The sequence below is a fragment of the Eumetopias jubatus genome, unplaced genomic scaffold (assembly GCF_037043125.1).
Source record: "Eumetopias jubatus isolate StellerSeaLion01/CBP00866 unplaced genomic scaffold, mEumJub1_p1.0 scaffold_8, whole genome shotgun sequence".
Lineage (NCBI taxonomy): Eukaryota > Metazoa > Chordata > Mammalia > Carnivora > Otariidae > Eumetopias > Eumetopias jubatus.
The window spans coordinates 95901393-95919003 of NW_028274814.1; the positions used below are offsets into that span (position 1 = coordinate 95901393).

Sequence of the window (17611 nt, forward strand, 5' to 3'; positions counted from 1 at the left end):
GGGGCTTGTCTGAAGGGAGACCGACGTTCTCAGAGACAAAGTAAGGGGCGGTGCCACGGTGCTGGTAGTTCCGTGATCTAACGCAGCTTCCTAGCTATAGAAGATAGTGTGAGTCTCTCTCTGTACCATTCCCTCCCCTCAGCATTTCAACTTTCCACTTGCTACTGCCCACTGTACAAAACATCCCCTAATATCTGACACCACGACACAGAATTCCCATTTGAAGCTGTTGCCTTTCTCTCACTCTCCTAAGTGAGCTGTCCTCTGCAGGGATTCCCCGCTTAGGAGAGTGTGAGCATCCACTTTAGCAGACATACGTAGTAGCATTCTCTAGAGAGGCGGAGGCCCAGGAAAACCAGCGGCAGGGTGATAGGAAGTCTAATTCTGATGCACAGAGGCTGCTTTTTAAACATGCTTATCAGAATTATCTTACGAATTCCAATATTGTTGACCACTAAGATCATAAGTGGGAGGTTATTGGGCTTGTTATTTTGTTTCTGGCCTGTGGTGGCAAGAAGGGTCAAATCCAGAATTTGCCCCCAAAGAAAGGAACAGATGTCCATGTCATTCTACAATTCTAGAAGTTCTCTGGGTCATGCACTGAAGTAGATGCCAGAGACAAATTAGAAAGAGCTCTTCAGGATTAGTCATAGGGAGATAGAGAGCGAGGGAGAACAAAGAGAGGGAGACTGGATCACAGCAAGCAGTTGCCAGGGCGACACAACGGCTTCTGTCTGACGGCATCTTTGGGGCTCAGCACCACTTTCCCCAGACGGGGTTGTGCCTGCTGGGCAGTAACCAGCTGCTGCTGAGAACACTCTGGAAATTTTTTCCTTATGAGTGGAATTCAAATGCATGGCACATTTCCTCATGTATATTTAATAATAGTAAACCCACCATCTTTGAATGGGAACAACATAACGAGGAGTCGAGTCTAGGGAGCCAGGTGTACAGTCAAGTTGGCAGCAAGTCAAGTCAGTCACCCTCTGTCAGACCCAGCGCACAGTGGGATTGTAATGTGGTTGGTGGACTCTCCTGTGCGGCTCACGAGAGAGTTCCAGAGACACCCCTGCAAGAAGAAAATGCTAGGTGTTTGGATGCATGAACATTGTGGAGAATAGCTTCCCAGGGCTCCGAACCTTTCAGAAAAGCTTCTGTTTGAATATGTAAGTTCTGATAATTGGAGGAAAAAGACAGAGTCATTATTTTGAAGTCACACAGTGTGGAAATGGAAATGGATGCTACATTGCATTTCTTCTCCTTCCTCTCTCCTCTGATTTGGTGTTTCATGCTCTGAAAAGACAGGCAGCCGGAAGATGTCAGAGAAGAAGCCAAGGGGTTGGCGTCTACAGCTGACTAAACCCGTGTGGCCTTTCCCCTCCCGGGGCCACAGGGCAAAACACCCCCCCTCCCCCGCCAGTGGGATGTGAACTCTGCTCTGACTTTTTCCTGCAAGGAGCAGGGGCTTGCCTCCAGCAATTTACAGCTTCCTCTCATAATCTTCCACCTGTGACAGATGCTTCTGAGGCAGCTTGTGGGGCCAGGGGGCTGCTCTCGGGAAAAATCCATCAGTGCGGAGTACCCCAGAGCCTCTTTGCTCTAGGAAGGCAAGGGCCTTCTGCCCTGAAGCAGAACTGTGCTGGTTTTCACGGTATGACTCTCAGCCGAGGCCGTACCCCTCCCATCTGTGTGGCCTGTGACAGTGTATCTCCGGCCGGCCGGTTGTGTGAGATGGAGATGAACTCAAATCTGGCAAATAATGCTTCCTTCTTCTTCTTTTTTATTTTATTTTATTTTTTTTAACAGTGCCTTGACGATAGTCTCCCTGTACATACTTAGCTTAAAATATCAAAACCAACGTGCCCCAAATCTCCCTCCGAGGTGAGAGTTTTGGTCTTGTTTTCCTTTGGGGAGGATTCTTGAAGGCCTCCTTCGGTAATCACGTTGTTTTCTTCCACCAGCAATATCACAAGCTCTCGGGAACCAGCCCTGCCGCCCACAGCCTCTCTCACAGGTAAGATTTAAGATTTTCACATTCCTCACTCTCAAACCCAGCCCCATGTTTCCTGTGAATTGTCGACAAAAGAACCAGCCTTTCAGGTGAAACTTGTCGCTTCCCTCCCCTCTGCCCAATGCTCTGCAGCACCCAATACGTCCCTGGTGACCACACCGTCCTCCTTCCGAGTACCAGAAATCACTTTCTGTGAGATCCTGCCCTGTCAGGAGACTTACTGCTGCCCCATCCAGGGAAAGAGAAGAGTCCCCTCCAGTCCTGCACGAAGGTGGTCTCAGGAGGAGGAAACCCATCAGAGGCCGTGGACAGGTAAAGGATGTTCGAAGAGAAGCATCTAGGACTCTGAAACCTGACGTGTTTTTCTTTGCAAATATCTACTTGCCTAATCTGTTAATGGTTCCAGACAATGGTTCTACTCTTCTCTTTGGGGTGGCAAGCTCTTTAAAAACACAAGTCCCCTTATAATATTGAGTTCCCTGCCCAGGGATGAAATTATGGCTGAGTAAGTGAAAAGATCTCATTTGTCTCATTTGTCCATTGCCAACAAAATTAGTAATAGTAGAACATGTAAAGTAATCCTGAGTGGTTGGGTAGATTTTCTGGCTCACTTAGAACTTATAAAATGATGTCGAATCTGGGCTTTCTGCCCAAACCAAGTAGGGCAAAATGTAAAAGGCTTTGGAACTCTAATGAGTTCAGGATAAGCTGCAAGTCTGAAAATCACAACCACTGTCAGAATATCTGCTTCTTCCTCCTAGGGACACACACACACAGAATTTTTTTAAGAAGCAGATTTTTCATGTTAAAAAAATTATGGAGGCTTGATCAAGGGTTAAAACTATAATTATCTCTGTAATGTAATCCAAATGTATAATTATCTCTGTAATGTAATCCAAATGTATACTAATTCATTATTGTTTTTGGGAACCTTCTGCACATCCACAAGTCTATAGAATAATGATGACAATAATAGCAATACATACATATTAGCATGGCTTATCTATCACGATGCTGTGGCAACAACAGCTTCCAAATAACAGTGGCATGTGGCAAAAATTTATTTTTGACTCTCTCTCTATGTCAAATGTGGATCAAAAGAGGGCTCTCACTCATCATATCCTTTAGAACCTAACTAATGTAATGGAGACTCCATCTCAATCTGTATTTCTACAATCTCTGTAGCAGTGGTAAGAGAACACGGCTCTTAATGCTCCCACCTAGGTGTAGCACGTGTCACTTCTGCTTACATTTTATTGGCTAAAACGAGTGACATTGGTCATGTCTCATTTAAAAACAGTTGATAAAGTGCAGACCTAACGTATGCCTAGAAGAAGATGAACTAGAATATTTTTGAGCAGTCCAAATGACTGACACATACAATATGGTCATTGGTTGAAGTTTGGGGTCAACAGTGTGATTTCTTTTTCCTCTTGATATTATTGCATAACCTAGAGTTGAATAACTTTTACGAATCATCATCATCATCATCACCATCACCACCGCCATCATCATCATCATCATATAATGAGCTATTACTATATACAAATGCACAGCCGTAAGATATCTACATGAATAAACCATTCCATCCCCACAAGCCTAAAAGATAGACACTGTTATCTCCTTTCTTTCCAATGAGGAGTGAGGCATAGAGAGTTTTTCCCTGCACCTGTAGGAGGCAATGCTCGCACTGTTTTTCTCATGAAAACTACTTTTGATTGAACTTGGGAACAGATGCATCACTATAGGGCAAAGATAAAGCTTCACCGTGAAGAAATGAACGTGTTTCTGTCATCATATTCTCCGTAGTTTCAAATATGGAAAAGTCCAGTGCTGTTTTAAAAAAAAATCCCCGAAAGCCTTCATCTCTTGCAAAAGCACATGAACCCTTGTGGCTGTAAACCCTTCTCCTACCTTGGGAGTCCACCTTGGGTGTACTCTGTGGCCTTTTCTGAGAGCAGTCCTCAGAAGAGACCATCCCACCTATGAGAGATGTGTAACCATGGATCCTGCACAGGAAGAGGTCATGGACTGATCCAATCTTCATTTTCAAAAATGTTCTTGACCCCTTGAGCAAACTCCTTCCTGTAGCAACCAGCTCTTCACATGGAGGGCACAGCATCCTTATCAAACTGGATGAAGGTTTATTGCTCTCCTCTCTGGGGCACTGGGTGCCTGCATGTCTTACATTGCCTAAGTGTGGGGGACACTGAAGAGACTCCTAGAGAAAGAAGGGCTGCTCCACAGTGCCTGGCTGTGTCCTCCTAGGCACAGTCACCAGCTTCTCTGGCTAAAAGTGAAATGTAAGTCCTGTCTTACCAGGCTCCCTGATACATGGGCAGAATTGTTCCCTCTTCCCTCTTTTAGCTGGAGAAAGATAGAAAGGATTTACGTGTTCTCTTCACTGTCACCTTCTAGAAACCTGCAAACTTTTGGGGATTTAGAGTGTTGTAGAATGTCCGAGAGCAGCACACCAGTGGTACCTAAATTTTTGACCTGTAGAATCTCCTATTAATTCATTATTCTTTTACAATTATTTGACTGAGAAAATACATAAAAGGAGAATGTTACTTTAAACTCAGTTAAGTTTTAGTCAAATTATTTTTGTTAGTCCTACAGCAACATTTGAAGGATAGTACAAATCCGTGGGAGAGTTGTTACTTTTCAAGTGCGCAGACACCACTGACCACTTTATGCAATCACCTGGGTTTCCAAGGATCGGGTCAGGAAAACCTCTGATTGATACCAGCTCACCCATTTTCCAGCTGATGAAATGGAGGCCCAGGACCTTGCTTAAGGTTCTGCAGTAAGTTACTAGCAAAGGTGGAACAGGAACCTGAGTCCCCTGTCTTCCTGTCCTGGGTTTCTGCCCATCTACCATTGTGCCTCCATTTAGTTGGCACTGTGTGCACATGTACCAGGGATCAACTCTAGAGGAAGCTGAAAGTATTCACTCTGTGGTTCTAGAAAGTCCCTTTGGCATTCCCCTCCCCCAAGTTTGCCTATTGCCACTGAGATGTCCCTGATGTGGGGTGTTTCTGGGGGTGTAAAGAAAGCCTCTTCTCTTCTGCTGCTGGTCCATCCTTCCCCTCTGTCCTGGGCACTGTATGGCCCTGGGGTTCCTAAATCTGAAAGCAAAGAAAGCCAGGCAAACTCTTTCAACAGATGTTTCTGAGGCATTAACAACTAATTAAAAATTAAAGAATAGGGATGCCTGGGTGGCTCAGTCTGTTGAGCTTCTGCCTTCGGCTCAGGTCATGATCCCAGGGTCCTGGGATTGAGTCACGCGTCAGGCTCCCTGAGCAGGGAGCCTGCTTCTCCCTCTGCCTGCCATCCCCCTGCTTGTGTTCGCTGTCTTTCTCTGACAAATAAATAGAATCTTTAAAAAAAATTAAAGGATAAAAGTTTAAAAAAGAAATTCAAGGGTTAAGAAAAAAAAAAGTTGGAACAACTCTCTAGGATGAAGAGTAATATCTAGCAGTTTACTAAGCCCCAGAACACACTTATGAGCTTCTTTCCTAAGGAGTAAGACCACTAGTAAAATAAGGGAAGGGAAATCAGCATTTTTATGATATGCTGAGTGCAAGCCATTATTTTTCTTTTAGGCCCAAGCTGATTGTATAAAACGTCTTTCAGAAAGGTTATTCCCTCTCCCCACTTAATATAAAAGGCTTGGGTAAGACTAATCAAGAGGTGGAGAGTGGGTATTTTGGAATATTGAGCTTCCCCTCTGAGGAGCCAACTGAGTGTGATAGATTAGATTTTAATCTATGGAACCAATAAAAAATAGACAGAGTTAGATATGAAAAAGTAAAGAGCTTATGAGGAGAATATCTATGGAATTCTACAGATGTTAAGAATTTTGGTGAAGATTTAAAAATCTCACAAAACTAAAAGGCTATGAGAATTCATGCTTATTTTGTTTTGGAGATCAGAACTCTGAGAAGAGCAAATGGCGGAAAAAAACTGGCTCCCTGTGTTAAAGGACACAGTCATCAATTGGTTGGGCTCATTGACTTTTTCTTGGCATGAGTCTGGTTCAATCAGGAAAGAAAAAGGTATCCAAGATGCTGTTTTGGAACTCAGCCATACAGCACAATTTTATAAGTAATGCTATATACACATTCTACCACAACAGGATATGCTTTGGTTGGACACCATCTTAAATCTCTCCTCTCCAGAAGTTTCTAATTTAGTTTATTGGGAGATCTTTTCCGCTGATTGAGAAATCTATCTCCAGCTTCACAGTGAAAAACCACTGGGAGTGTATATTAAGTTTATAGTGAATATTACTGGAAGGCATTTATAAAATGAGAGCTGCCCCTGTTTGACTACAGGAGAATTTATGGTTTTCCAATAATTAGCCTTTCAGAATTGAATAGTCTTGCCTCAGAGAAGTGACAAATTGGAGATGTTCTATAGGAGATTTAAAATTTATTTCCAATCCTGCATCTGAAAAGCCATTTTCATAATTCTAATCTGCAAGATTATCTCTCAACTTTACCTTTTTATTACTGTTTTTAAAACTACCGTTATCCCATCAGACACTAAATCCTATCATAGGATTCTATGTCTCCAGGAACCTGGAAACATGCTTCTGTGAAAATGAGGCAACTCTGTAATCCTGTTGCCAAAATTTATAATGAGCTCTGTTCCTGCAAATTCAGTGGGAAAGTAGGGGGAAAAAAGGTAAAGGATGAAAACAGACAGGATGGAGAAGTTCTGGTTTCCCCTTCTTTTTATGTTTCATTTGCCGTATAAATTCATACCCTTCTGTGGAAGCAATCATAAGCAAAACTCATAGCAGGGGACACGTGCTTGACAATTATTACTGGAATAGCTGGCATCCAAGAAATCTAGAGGCCTTTTGGACAGCACATATATTTATATCTAAAGGGAAATATATATTCAATTTTCTAGAAAATCCTCATGTGTCAAGATTCATTTCTTTTTAATGAAAAGGCTCATGTGAGGCAAGATGCTCAGGAAACCTGCCTCTCCTTCAAATTCTGCCTCACTCCCCTTTGCCAACAGGATGAAGGAGCTCAGGCTCCCATGTCCATTCCCAGCATCCCCTCTGCACCCATCTGCGGGCAATTTCCCCTTTGAGTGTGTAAGAGGAAACATGTTTCTGGAGGATATATGATTGACTCTCCTTCTTCCTTCCCTGCCCCTCTTCCTTCCATCCTCCCACAAATATTTGTTGAGCACCTGCAGAGAGCCTAGGATTGCCTTGCCTGGGGCGACGGCAAGGTGCACAAGATGCTCGCAGGCTTCTGGAAGCTCACAGTCAGTTTTGCGGGCAGGTAAACAAGCCCGTGTGCCTAGTGTAGGAAGTACTAACCAGGGCAGATTTACTTAGGAGTGATGGCGCCCAAGTAACGTGCACTCTAGCGTTTGCTTTCCTGAAATTCCACACAGAAACTTAAATAGAAACTTGTTTTAGCTCTCACCCCTCTTTGCTTCCTGTGCAAGCAGCACACCTTGTATTAACTTATGTCTCTTGTTAAATGAGGTTACTGTCTTTGTGTTTGGCCCCAAACTATGTTGAAAAATATAAACATTATTTAATGCAAATGAAGGAATACAATGAACAGTACATATACTTGAGGAAAAAAATCAGCAAATTAAAAAAAATTCAAAATTCTTTTTAAAGACTTGTTTAGTAACCCACTAAATGATTGCCTTCAACCATTCACTTTAAGAAGATGTTTTTTCCCCCCAAACCTTAACAACAATCCTCTGAATAGTTACCTTTCCAAAACTGCTTTTAAAATGCCTTTTTGGCTATGACAGGGCAAAACCACTCCCCCGCTTCCTTCTGCACAAGCCAGCTCCACTCCCTCCCCCTCCCCCACTCCCCCGCACCTCTCTTTTTTCCTGTGTGGATCACATTATGCTAGGAATTACAGAGGAATCAGAGAATTTTAATAGAGGTTCCCTATTCTGGAGTTGTTAAGAAAGGGCAAAATACATACAAGTTAAGTAATAAAACAGAGATGACATGCTTTTGATGTGGTGACAAATCCCTAACTGATCACCACCTGGATGGTTCGGCAGTAATGCCGTGACATCAGAACGGAGTGGGCTGTGTGATCTGCAAGGGCCACTATAACAAAGTACCACAGACTGGGCAACTCCAACAACAAAATTTATTTTCTCATCGTTCTGGAGGCCGGAAGTCCAAAATCAGGGTGTTAGCAGGTCTGGTTTCTTCTGAGGCCTCCCTCCTGGACTCACAGATGGCCACCTCTGTGCTGCGTCCTTGCAAGGTCTTTCCTCTCTGCCCGTCCTTGGTGTCTCCAGTGTCCTAATCTCTTCTTAGAGGGAGGGACACCAGCCAGATTGGATTAGGGCCCAGAATAACAGCTTCATTTTAACTTAATTGCCTCTTGAAAGGCCCTATCTCCAAATACAGTCATATTCTGAGAGGTTAGGGCTTCAACGCAAGAGTTTGGGGAACACAATTCAGCCCAAAACAGATGGCTTCTTGGAGGAAGGTGAGAACATACTAGATCCATAAGAAATGCGGTAGGCATTGGATGGGTCGAAAGGTAGGAGAGAGAAAGGGTGTGGAAACATTCAACTGACAGAGACAGAGGGGCACATACTGGGTTTCTTCTCATCCTGACCAAGATTTGAAGTTTGACAGACTTTTTTTTCCTCTTCAGAAGACAGAAGCTTGTCATTCCTGGCAAGAGATGCGCTAACCAGCCCTGACTGGGGGAGTGACTGTAAGTTTACATCTAAGTGACTATTCTTTGACTTCGGGGAGCTGGGCAGAGAAGCAACAGGCTGTAAAAGCATTACAGGAGTGAGGACCGGGGACAAAGGATGCAACCTGCCCTGAACACTCATGGGGATTACATTTTTATAATCAATGTCAGTCTAACCATTAAGGAGCCGTTAGAGACGGTCGCTCACTACTAGACAAGTGGAGGTTGATCTCCATGGATTTGAATAATTTTTTTGAACTTCCTACCTTCTTGGATTCTGACTGTACTTTTAGCTTGTTTTCTGTTTTCTAAGTTTTTTAAAGCTTTCTTTCTTGGCCAGATAGCATTTCACATTGCACCCTCCATTTTCAATAAATGTCAATTTAGTAGGACTTCCAGGGTCCAGAAATTTTTTTGGATGTTATGGGGCTGCCTACTGGAACCTGGACTTTTGTGAGTTTTCTTAAAATTTACTGTAACAACAAAAACAAAAGCCTTCTCCCTTTCCCTCCCCCTCGTTTTCCATTTGAATGCAAACAGAACGTATTTACCTAGGAAACCCTTCTTTCACTTTTGGTAATTTGGAGACATTGCTGAAGCACAGTACTCTCCTCTGCAGAAGAGTTTACTTTCTCTATTTCTTCTCAATTCAGGGATTGATACAACCATTAGTTCTATTCAAATCATGGAAATCCAGCAAGTAATAGATCATCGGTATTGTGGCAGAGGCCTCCAGTGCAGGTGGGTAAGCCTCCCCATTCTACCCCGATTGTTTCTGGAATTTACTCAGGGCTCTGGGTTTCTGAGGCTGGAATGAAAGCTAAAAGTACATGGTAAAAATCAATGTGTGCTTACATTGTTCCTTAAGTGAAAACACATTTGTTACATGGTAGATGAGGGAATCATAAAATGGTTGGTATTAGCAAATGTCAATAAACCATGGCTCCAATGATTCCAGCCTCCCGTTTTAATGGGTAAGTCCAAAGCAAAAAGCTTAGGGGGCAGCTCTGTGGCTGACTCTCTGGGGACACATACCATAGGCACAGGGCTGCTGGTTAATTGTATCGACAAGAAAGACATTGTTACTGATGGCTCCAAGTAATGAATGAGCTGACATTTATACCTTTTAATAACAAGGAATAGGATTATTTTAATTGCTAAATAATAAAGCTTGTCTTGGCTTTTTCAGTTAGGAGGGGAAAGATCCAGATATTGTAAAAGTTATCAGCAACCTCCGTGTCTATTATGCGCCATCAGGTAACGATGCCTTTAGAATCTAAGCACAGACTACAAGTAGCTTCAGCTGGCACAATATGCAAGTTGAAGGGATTAAAAATTGGGACTTATTTTTCTTTCTCCGATAAATATTTATGGGGTGACTGCTAAGTGAAAGGCAAGACCCTGTACTTTGAACTGATGTCACAAATCCTTGGGATTCTCAGCCTGATTTCTTTTGCAACCTGATGTAACTTAGACTTCAAGTTGATGACCCTGAGCTTTAAAAATAACCTGTATGGTGCTTTATGACTTGTTTATGGCTTTGACATTCATTATCGCATGGAATTCTCCCCAAATCCCTGAGGCTGGTTGATCCCCACTCTGCTGTTAAGGAACCTGAGCTTCAGTGAGCTTAAACAAGTCGGAGACAGACATTAATTACTGTGCTAGGGTGACATAATGAAGTAGAGTGGGATGATTCGTTTCAAATTCCGGAACTTCAACAAGGTGTTTATTTCCCCTGAGTGTCCATTTCTCATCTCTGAGACGAGGCTACTGAGTTGGGTTGCCGTGAAGCATGCAGATGCCAGGAGGTACATGGTAGGAAGTGAATTCCATTTCTCTCAGCTTCTTCCCGTAGAACAAGGCTCTTCTGATCCCAATTGAGATCAGTTCCTTTTACTTCTGCTTTATTATTTTTAACAACTTACTTTAGGATTGATTAAAGAGAATCTAAAGCGACGAGAGCTCTTCTTCCAATGTATCTGGTTTTAAGTTGTTTCTCCATATAATTCAAGGTGTGGCCAGGTCATAAGGATCTGTGTTAGATACACTCTGCTTTTCTGCTGGAGTGTTCATTACAGGAGGAATCCCAGGAAGCACCCCTTTGTCCCAGGTAGTTCCCTTCCAGGGAGCATGGGGGAGGAGTGTCTGTGGATGTACTTCTGTGCTATAGTTTTCTCCATCACAGAATGGGGTTTAGGACCATCATAATGTTAGTAGATTCAAGTTCTGAAAGTGTGTGGTATTTCCTGCTAATGTTGCCTAAAAGGGAGTGATTCAGGGTAGAGAAGCTGTTATTCATTATTTTCAGTCCTCCTTTCCAGAGGGACTGTTGGTTTGAGGTCTTTGCCTCATTTGTCTCCTGAAATCTGTGTCTCCTTAACGGGGACCAGAGTCGTTTCCTGTGCACACGGTGTTATGCATTTGGCCTGGGATTTGGCTTTCCATCATTTTGTCTGTGTGTTCTAACACACCATAAATCTTTGTGGTGTAGTTTGTATATTAAGCCCTAAAAGAGATCACTTTGAAATTTGACAGGTACGTCTCTGAAAAACATAGAGCTCTACCGTGCTAAATTTGATTCTCTGTGTTTGCTATAGAATATTTCACAGCTTACCTAGTATATGATGAGTAACAAAAGACTTTTGAAGCCTTTCCTGTGTATTTTGATTTGTGGTTTTACTTTTCTCCCCATAATCAGCGCTGGAAATTACAATTACAATATTCCTGTTAATAAGCACACACCTACCAATGTCAAATTCTCTCTGGAAATCAAGTAAGTGCATAACTGTAGAAAATAATTCTGCTCTGTCACTATTTGAATAGCAAGTCTGAACTTACCTCCCAATTTGATCAGTAAGTTGGAGGGTGGGAAGTTATCAGTCTGTGTCAACTGCTGCTGTTTGGGTTGAGAGGTGGGCCAGCTTGGGGGAGGAATCCTCAAAATGAAGGTTGGGGTCTTCCAGCCTCCCTCAGTGGAATGGAAAGACTATGGGCTTCACACTCACACCTGTAAAATGGGAGTGCCCTTGGGTTTGATGCTCACAAGCTGCAGACTGCCCCTGTGTCCCTTCGAATTGGGGTGGAGGCAAGAGGAATAGCATAGCCCCCTGGGCTGGGAGCTGCCCATTTTTGTGAGCTCCTGTCAGCAGTGCTAACGCAGACACCACCCCCTTCCCCAGAGGAGTTCAAGGAGTCAGAGTTTAGAGTCGGGCAGACCAGGGTCCAGATTTTGTCGCTGCCACTTAACTAATTCTATAACCTTTTGGAGAAACCACTTATCCTCTCTGAGCTGTTTTTATCTATAAAATCAGTTTGAAATAATACCATAAGAAGTAGAGCTGCTGTGGGAATCACTGTTAATAGTAGTGAAATTAGTAACTACCATTTGCTGAGCACAGAGCATATGCCAGACACTCTCCACCTTAATAGCGGGTCATATAATCCTCACAGTAACCCTCGAGTTCGGTTTTTCCTTTCTAGTTTATATTTCTCAGATGGGAACACTTAGGTTTGGAGAGGTCAAACACACTTGTTCCAAAAGCCACAGCTAGTAAGCCATGGAGCTGGGTTTGAAACTCAGCCCATCCTTTAAACCATCACTTTCCTGCCTTCCTGATGAAATGAGAGATGTAAGAATATTGCCCCTTCCTGGCACATAGTAGGTGCTTCATAAATGGTAGCTTTTATTATGACTACCTTTCCTTCAAAATCACAAAGCTCTAATTTAATCTATTCTTACCAACTATTTAAAATAATTACGGTACTTTAAGACTTTGACCCACTTCACTCAAATTATGCAGTGAGCTACTCACCAGGGAGATAGATGTTTGTGTGTGTGTGTGTGTGTCTCTCTAGATTGTCGTCTCTCCTTCTCTGCCCCCTCCACGTTTCCTCTCACCTTCCCTTTCCTCTGTCCTCCGCTCTCATCCTCTGCTTCCCCAGCTCTCTCCCTCCTCCTCCATCCATTTGCCACTGCTCTGCCCCGTCCTCTGTTTCACTCAGGCTTCAGACTCTTTCTCTCATCAACTTTGCTTCTACAGTGAGTTGATGACACTGGACCCAACTGCTTGCCTTGGAAAGTTTTGTTTCAAGCAGCAAATATTTTGTGACTCAGAACGCATCACATTTCACACAGAGCAAGAGCCAAATGAACTATCTTCTACACTCCCTGAGTAGCCTGGAATAGCCTTTCGTCATTCATTCCTAGCTTCGATGGAAGGAAATAAGCCAAAATGGTGTATCTCCTGAAGTGGCAGAAGACCATCTTGAGCCACTGAATCAGGCTTTTTAGTTTAAGAACTGTTTTCCTAATATGGGTGACTTAAAAATAACACACATACTCAACTGAGATTGTAGGTTGTCCCACTTGTGCAAAAAGATCACTTCCAAAGACAGATGGATCTCATCCTCTTGGTAATAATTAATGGGTTAACCTCCAGAGGAGAATCATTCTTTCTGGCAGGCCTTCCACTCTGATAGCTGTGACGGTAGGTAAATTCTAACAGGACTCAGCCCCACATCCCTTCCTCTTTGTTTACCTTGTTGCTTCAAACAGTATGTACTCAGATCAGGGGTTTGTAGAATCCGAAATCCTGGAAACTTCAAGTAGATGCAAATTCATTTGCCAGTGAAAAGAGAAGGGATATCTCCAAAACTGATTTTATTTATTTATTTATTTATTTATTTATTTATTTATTTGAGAGCACGAGCAGGCGGAGGAGCAGAGGGAGAGGGAGAGAGAGAATCTCAAGCAGTCTCCTTGCTGAGCATGGAGCTTGATCTCATGACCCTGAGACCATGACCTGAGCCGAAACCAAGAGTCAGATACTTAATTGCCTGAACCACCCAGGTGCCCCCAAAAGTTATTTTAAGATCTATGGTGATAAGAACTTCTGCTGCTGGGGTGATTTCAGTGATGAGATTAGGTCTTAGAGACTGTCATATGCTCCCTCAGGTTGTTTTGATGGGTTCAGGCTGCCGTAACAAAACCACCATAGCCTGAGTGCCTTAACAAACATTTACTTTCCCCCGTTCTGGGGGTTGGGAAGCCACATGTGGAGGCTCCGGCAGATTTGGTGTCTGGTGAGGGTCTGCCTCCTGTTTCATAGAAGGCCGGTCACTGTGTCTACCTGGCAAAGGAGCAAGAGAGCTCTCTGAGGTCCTTTTGGAAGAGCAGTGATCGCACTCATGAGGGCTCCACGCTCAAGACCTAATCACTTCCCATAGGCTCTACCTCCCAACACATCACACTGGAGGTTAGGATTTTAGCATATGAATTTGGAGGAGGGGAACACGAACATTGTCTATCACAGTAATCATCCGAGACTGAGTTTCTTTCTGTAATAAGGAGATGTGAACAGGCGTATTGGCATCGATGAGCTTTGTGTAATAACACGCCTACATGTAACCTAATGGTGTCCCAGGCACGTCCCCACTGGTACCCCCTTTTATCAAGGTGTGGTTTAGCATAGCTGGTAACGGCTTTCCCTTTGCTCTTTCTTTCTTTGTCTTTCGAAGCACAACAGAGCCATTGATAGTCTTCCAGTGCAAATTCACCCTTGGAAATATATGTTTCCATGGCAAAAGGGGAGCCAAAGGGATACAAAGCCGCCAAGAAGTCTCCCAAGAGATGACACAGGTAACGGTTTCCAGCCCCTGGGCATTCCGTCCCCGTTCCTGAAGAAGTGTGTCTAGAATTGTGGCACAGCCTCTGTTCCCTACATGAGAGGGGAGCCATGAGCTGCCCGTCAGGGTTTCTCCTCGTTGGCTGACCTGAATCACAGGGCTTTGCTCAGCGTCTTCCAGGTGTCCTTCAGAGGCTGCAGACTGCTTTAGCAACTCCTCTCAAAAGCTGTCGCCACAGATACCTTTCCTAGAGGAGTCAAAGAAATGCTTTCTCAGACTAGTCTTTCCCACGGAGTGTAACATGTGGTTATGAAATGGATCTCTCTTTCATTCATTATTTAGGGCTATCAGCACATTTGGAGCCTCGCTGTGGCCCCATTCTTTGACAGCATGTACCATTTCCGTGTAGCTGCACCGGTAAGCTTGCTTGCTTTTCTTTTCTTTTTCTTTCTCTCTCTCTCTTTCTTTCTTTCTTTCTTTCTTTCTTTCTTTCTTTCTTTCTTTCTTTCTTTCTTTCTTTCTTTCTTTCTTTCTTTCTCTCTCTCTCTCTCTCTCTCTCTTTCTTTCTCTCTCTCTCTCTCTTTCTTTCTTTCTTTCTTCTTTTTTGCCTTTTTCTTTCCAGGGAGAAAGAAATTAAATCAATTAATCCATCAATTACTTTAACTAATTCTCACATTAATCATTCCTTTTTTCTTCTCTGTTCTGACAGGATTTAGCGGACTGTTCAACGGATCCTTATTTTGCGGGGATATTCTTTACAGATTACTTCTTTTACTTCTATCGCCACTGTGTCTAATTTATTCGAGTTTGGCTGAGGACTTTGCCAAAGAAAAATACTCAGAAATATGGTCAACAGAAACATAGCCTCTTGCAATTTCTTTCTTCTCTTTGAAAAAATTCACATTTATTGCCATAAGACTTCTTCAGGCTTTGGCTTCCAACAGTTTTGAGCCATTAATGAGGAGAATAAAGTGTTTGCTGCAACTTGAGATATGTGGTCTTTGATTTTACTGGGACAATGAAGAAAACATTTCTTGAAGAGACAGCACAGTTGGGCTTGAAAATACGGCTTCTGGTATTAAGGAGTCTTATGAGGTCAAAGAGGCAGGTCTAACTTTACTTTGTGCGATGTGTTTCTTACTGTAGCTTTTGAGAAAAATAAAAAGGCTCATTTCAGCCATGTCAGCTTGGACCCACTAAGCAGACTCTTGAGATGTGTGATATGGTGTGTGTTAGGGGGATGGATGGGTGTTGTCTGATAGCTGAGCTCACATTTATGCAACCTATTGCTATGTGTTTGTGGGAAAGAAGGAGTGGGAGGGAGGGAGGGAGAGAACTGTATACACTAGAGTACAGTACGTAGCTTGCTAATGAATTGGATTTAAGAGAAAAAGTTGCAATTTTACCCTATAATGCTTGACGGACACTAAGTGTTCTGTTCTCTCTTGTGAAGCACTAACTTGTGACAAGTCTTTTAAGGGAACCCAGATAATGTAGGCCCAGAGAGTTACATTTACTCTTCCAGGTGTCATTGTTTTTGGTTTTTGTTTTGTTTTTCCTCCACATACGAGGGCTCCTCTTACAGGGCATTTGTAACCATCACCATTGTTTACAGCTAAATTAGCTTTTGGATACTTCTCTCTGGCTTATGGGTACGTCTGTATGCGTTCCCCAACTCAGGGTGGCCAGAAATCCTCTAGCTGGAGACTATCAACCATGTCTTATATTTTCTGTATTCCGATGTTTTGACATTTGGGGATCTGGTCTCTAGTGGGACTCTACCTCCTAGGGTTAGACAATTCCTAGAGAGAGTAAACAACTTGCCCATGAGTGCTTTTCAAATAACAAACCAACCAGTCCAGAGTCCACACTGCAACCCACCTCCTGTGTCAGGCTCTCACACTCCACCTGCCCTAACCACATCAGGGACAGGTACCAGACAACTAGGCACAGCCCCTGTATCCCAGAGCCTGCTAAAATTATTCGAACAAGCCAATCCCCAGCCTGTTCACCCTGCCTCACCTGTTCCTTCCCATAGAAACCACAATAAAGGCCCTTGCCCATAGCTTCCTCAGCCTCCTGACTGACCCTGGTGCTTCCTTAGTGTGCCCCCCGCCCCAACATGTGGCATATCCCCTTCTCTTGGGAACTGTAACAAACTATCTTTCTATCTTTTCAATGGCAATCATTGGCCATTCCCATACCTCAAATTTTCTATTAATACACTGTATCTTAGGACATGGAGATTTGAGCCCGTCTAGCTCTAGTTCCAGGTGACAAGGCTGCTGAGTGGCTGGCCTTCCCCTATCTTACTGTTGGCCTGGGAGTCAGTTGGGAGATGAGAGTATTTGATGTTTTTTTCTTTACCTTAATTAACAGTGATGATCAGTAGTGGTAACACATCCTCCTCTTCCTTATTTTCAAATATTACTAAACCTGTGCCACGTGAATGGAAATTGTGAGACCCCACCTATTAAGAAAAGAAGAGATATGGTCTTTGCTCTCCCAGAAGGCATTTTGAAATGAACTCAATGATACAGAGGTAGTTTAGCCCAGTAGGACGCGACACTTTGGATCCCAACAGTCCATGCCTTGAGTTCAAATCCTGGCCTTATCTGTGTACCCTTGGGCAGGATATTTAACTTCTCAAAGCCTCAACTTCCTCTTTTAAGGAAGAGGAGAGTGAGTATCTAGACAGGATTACATGAGTTAAATATGTCAAGCACAGATAGGCTGTAAATAAATATAAGCTATTATTGTTACAACTGCACATAACAGAATCATTATAAAGATTACAATGGGATCAGAAAGGGATTGAGTCACGGACCACTCACACGTACATCAAGGCACGTTTGTCGACTGTCAAAACCAAACTTCAGCTACAGCATACGCATATGTGTTACATAAGGTTTGTATTTTTTCTGTATTTGGAAAATTGTTCCCCCTTTTACTAACTGCATAGCCTTTGTGGAAAATTAAATAAGGTAGTTAATTCTTGGGAGGAGGATTTCAGGATTCCTGCAATTGCCTGGATTCAAATTCAGACTTGGTTGTCCTCAGTTGTCATACCAGTCTATCCAGCATGCCCTGCATCTAGAGCCTTCATTTTTCCATTCCATTTTTTCATAGCATCCCAGGTGTTTGGTGTGGGAGAGACTCCATTAATTTGACTCTTCCGCTCGGAAAGGAATCTGGTCAGCAGCAGGATTACAGAGTTCTTTCCAGCACACAGACGCCGTGCTCTTATTCACGCACT

The 17611-nt window shown here is 43.2% G+C and overlaps 1 protein-coding gene across 1 annotated transcript in view; it reads left to right on the forward strand.

Annotated features, from left to right (window-relative positions):
- Positions 1–15151, forward strand: part of MYRFL (myelin regulatory factor like) — a 112827-nt gene extending 97676 nt beyond the window's left edge. Inside the window, exons 17-25 of the mRNA XM_028110742.2 lie at positions 1807–1881; positions 1962–2014; positions 2144–2323; positions 8683–8745; positions 9381–9468; positions 11429–11503; positions 14248–14368; positions 14698–14772; positions 15065–15151. Coding sequence (XP_027966543.1) covers positions 1807–1881; positions 1962–2014; positions 2144–2323; positions 8683–8745; positions 9381–9468; positions 11429–11503; positions 14248–14368; positions 14698–14772; positions 15065–15151 — 817 coding nt within the window. The remainder of the gene's footprint in view (positions 1–1806; positions 1882–1961; positions 2015–2143; positions 2324–8682; positions 8746–9380; positions 9469–11428; positions 11504–14247; positions 14369–14697; positions 14773–15064) is intronic.
- Positions 15152–17611: the final 2460 nt, after the last annotated feature.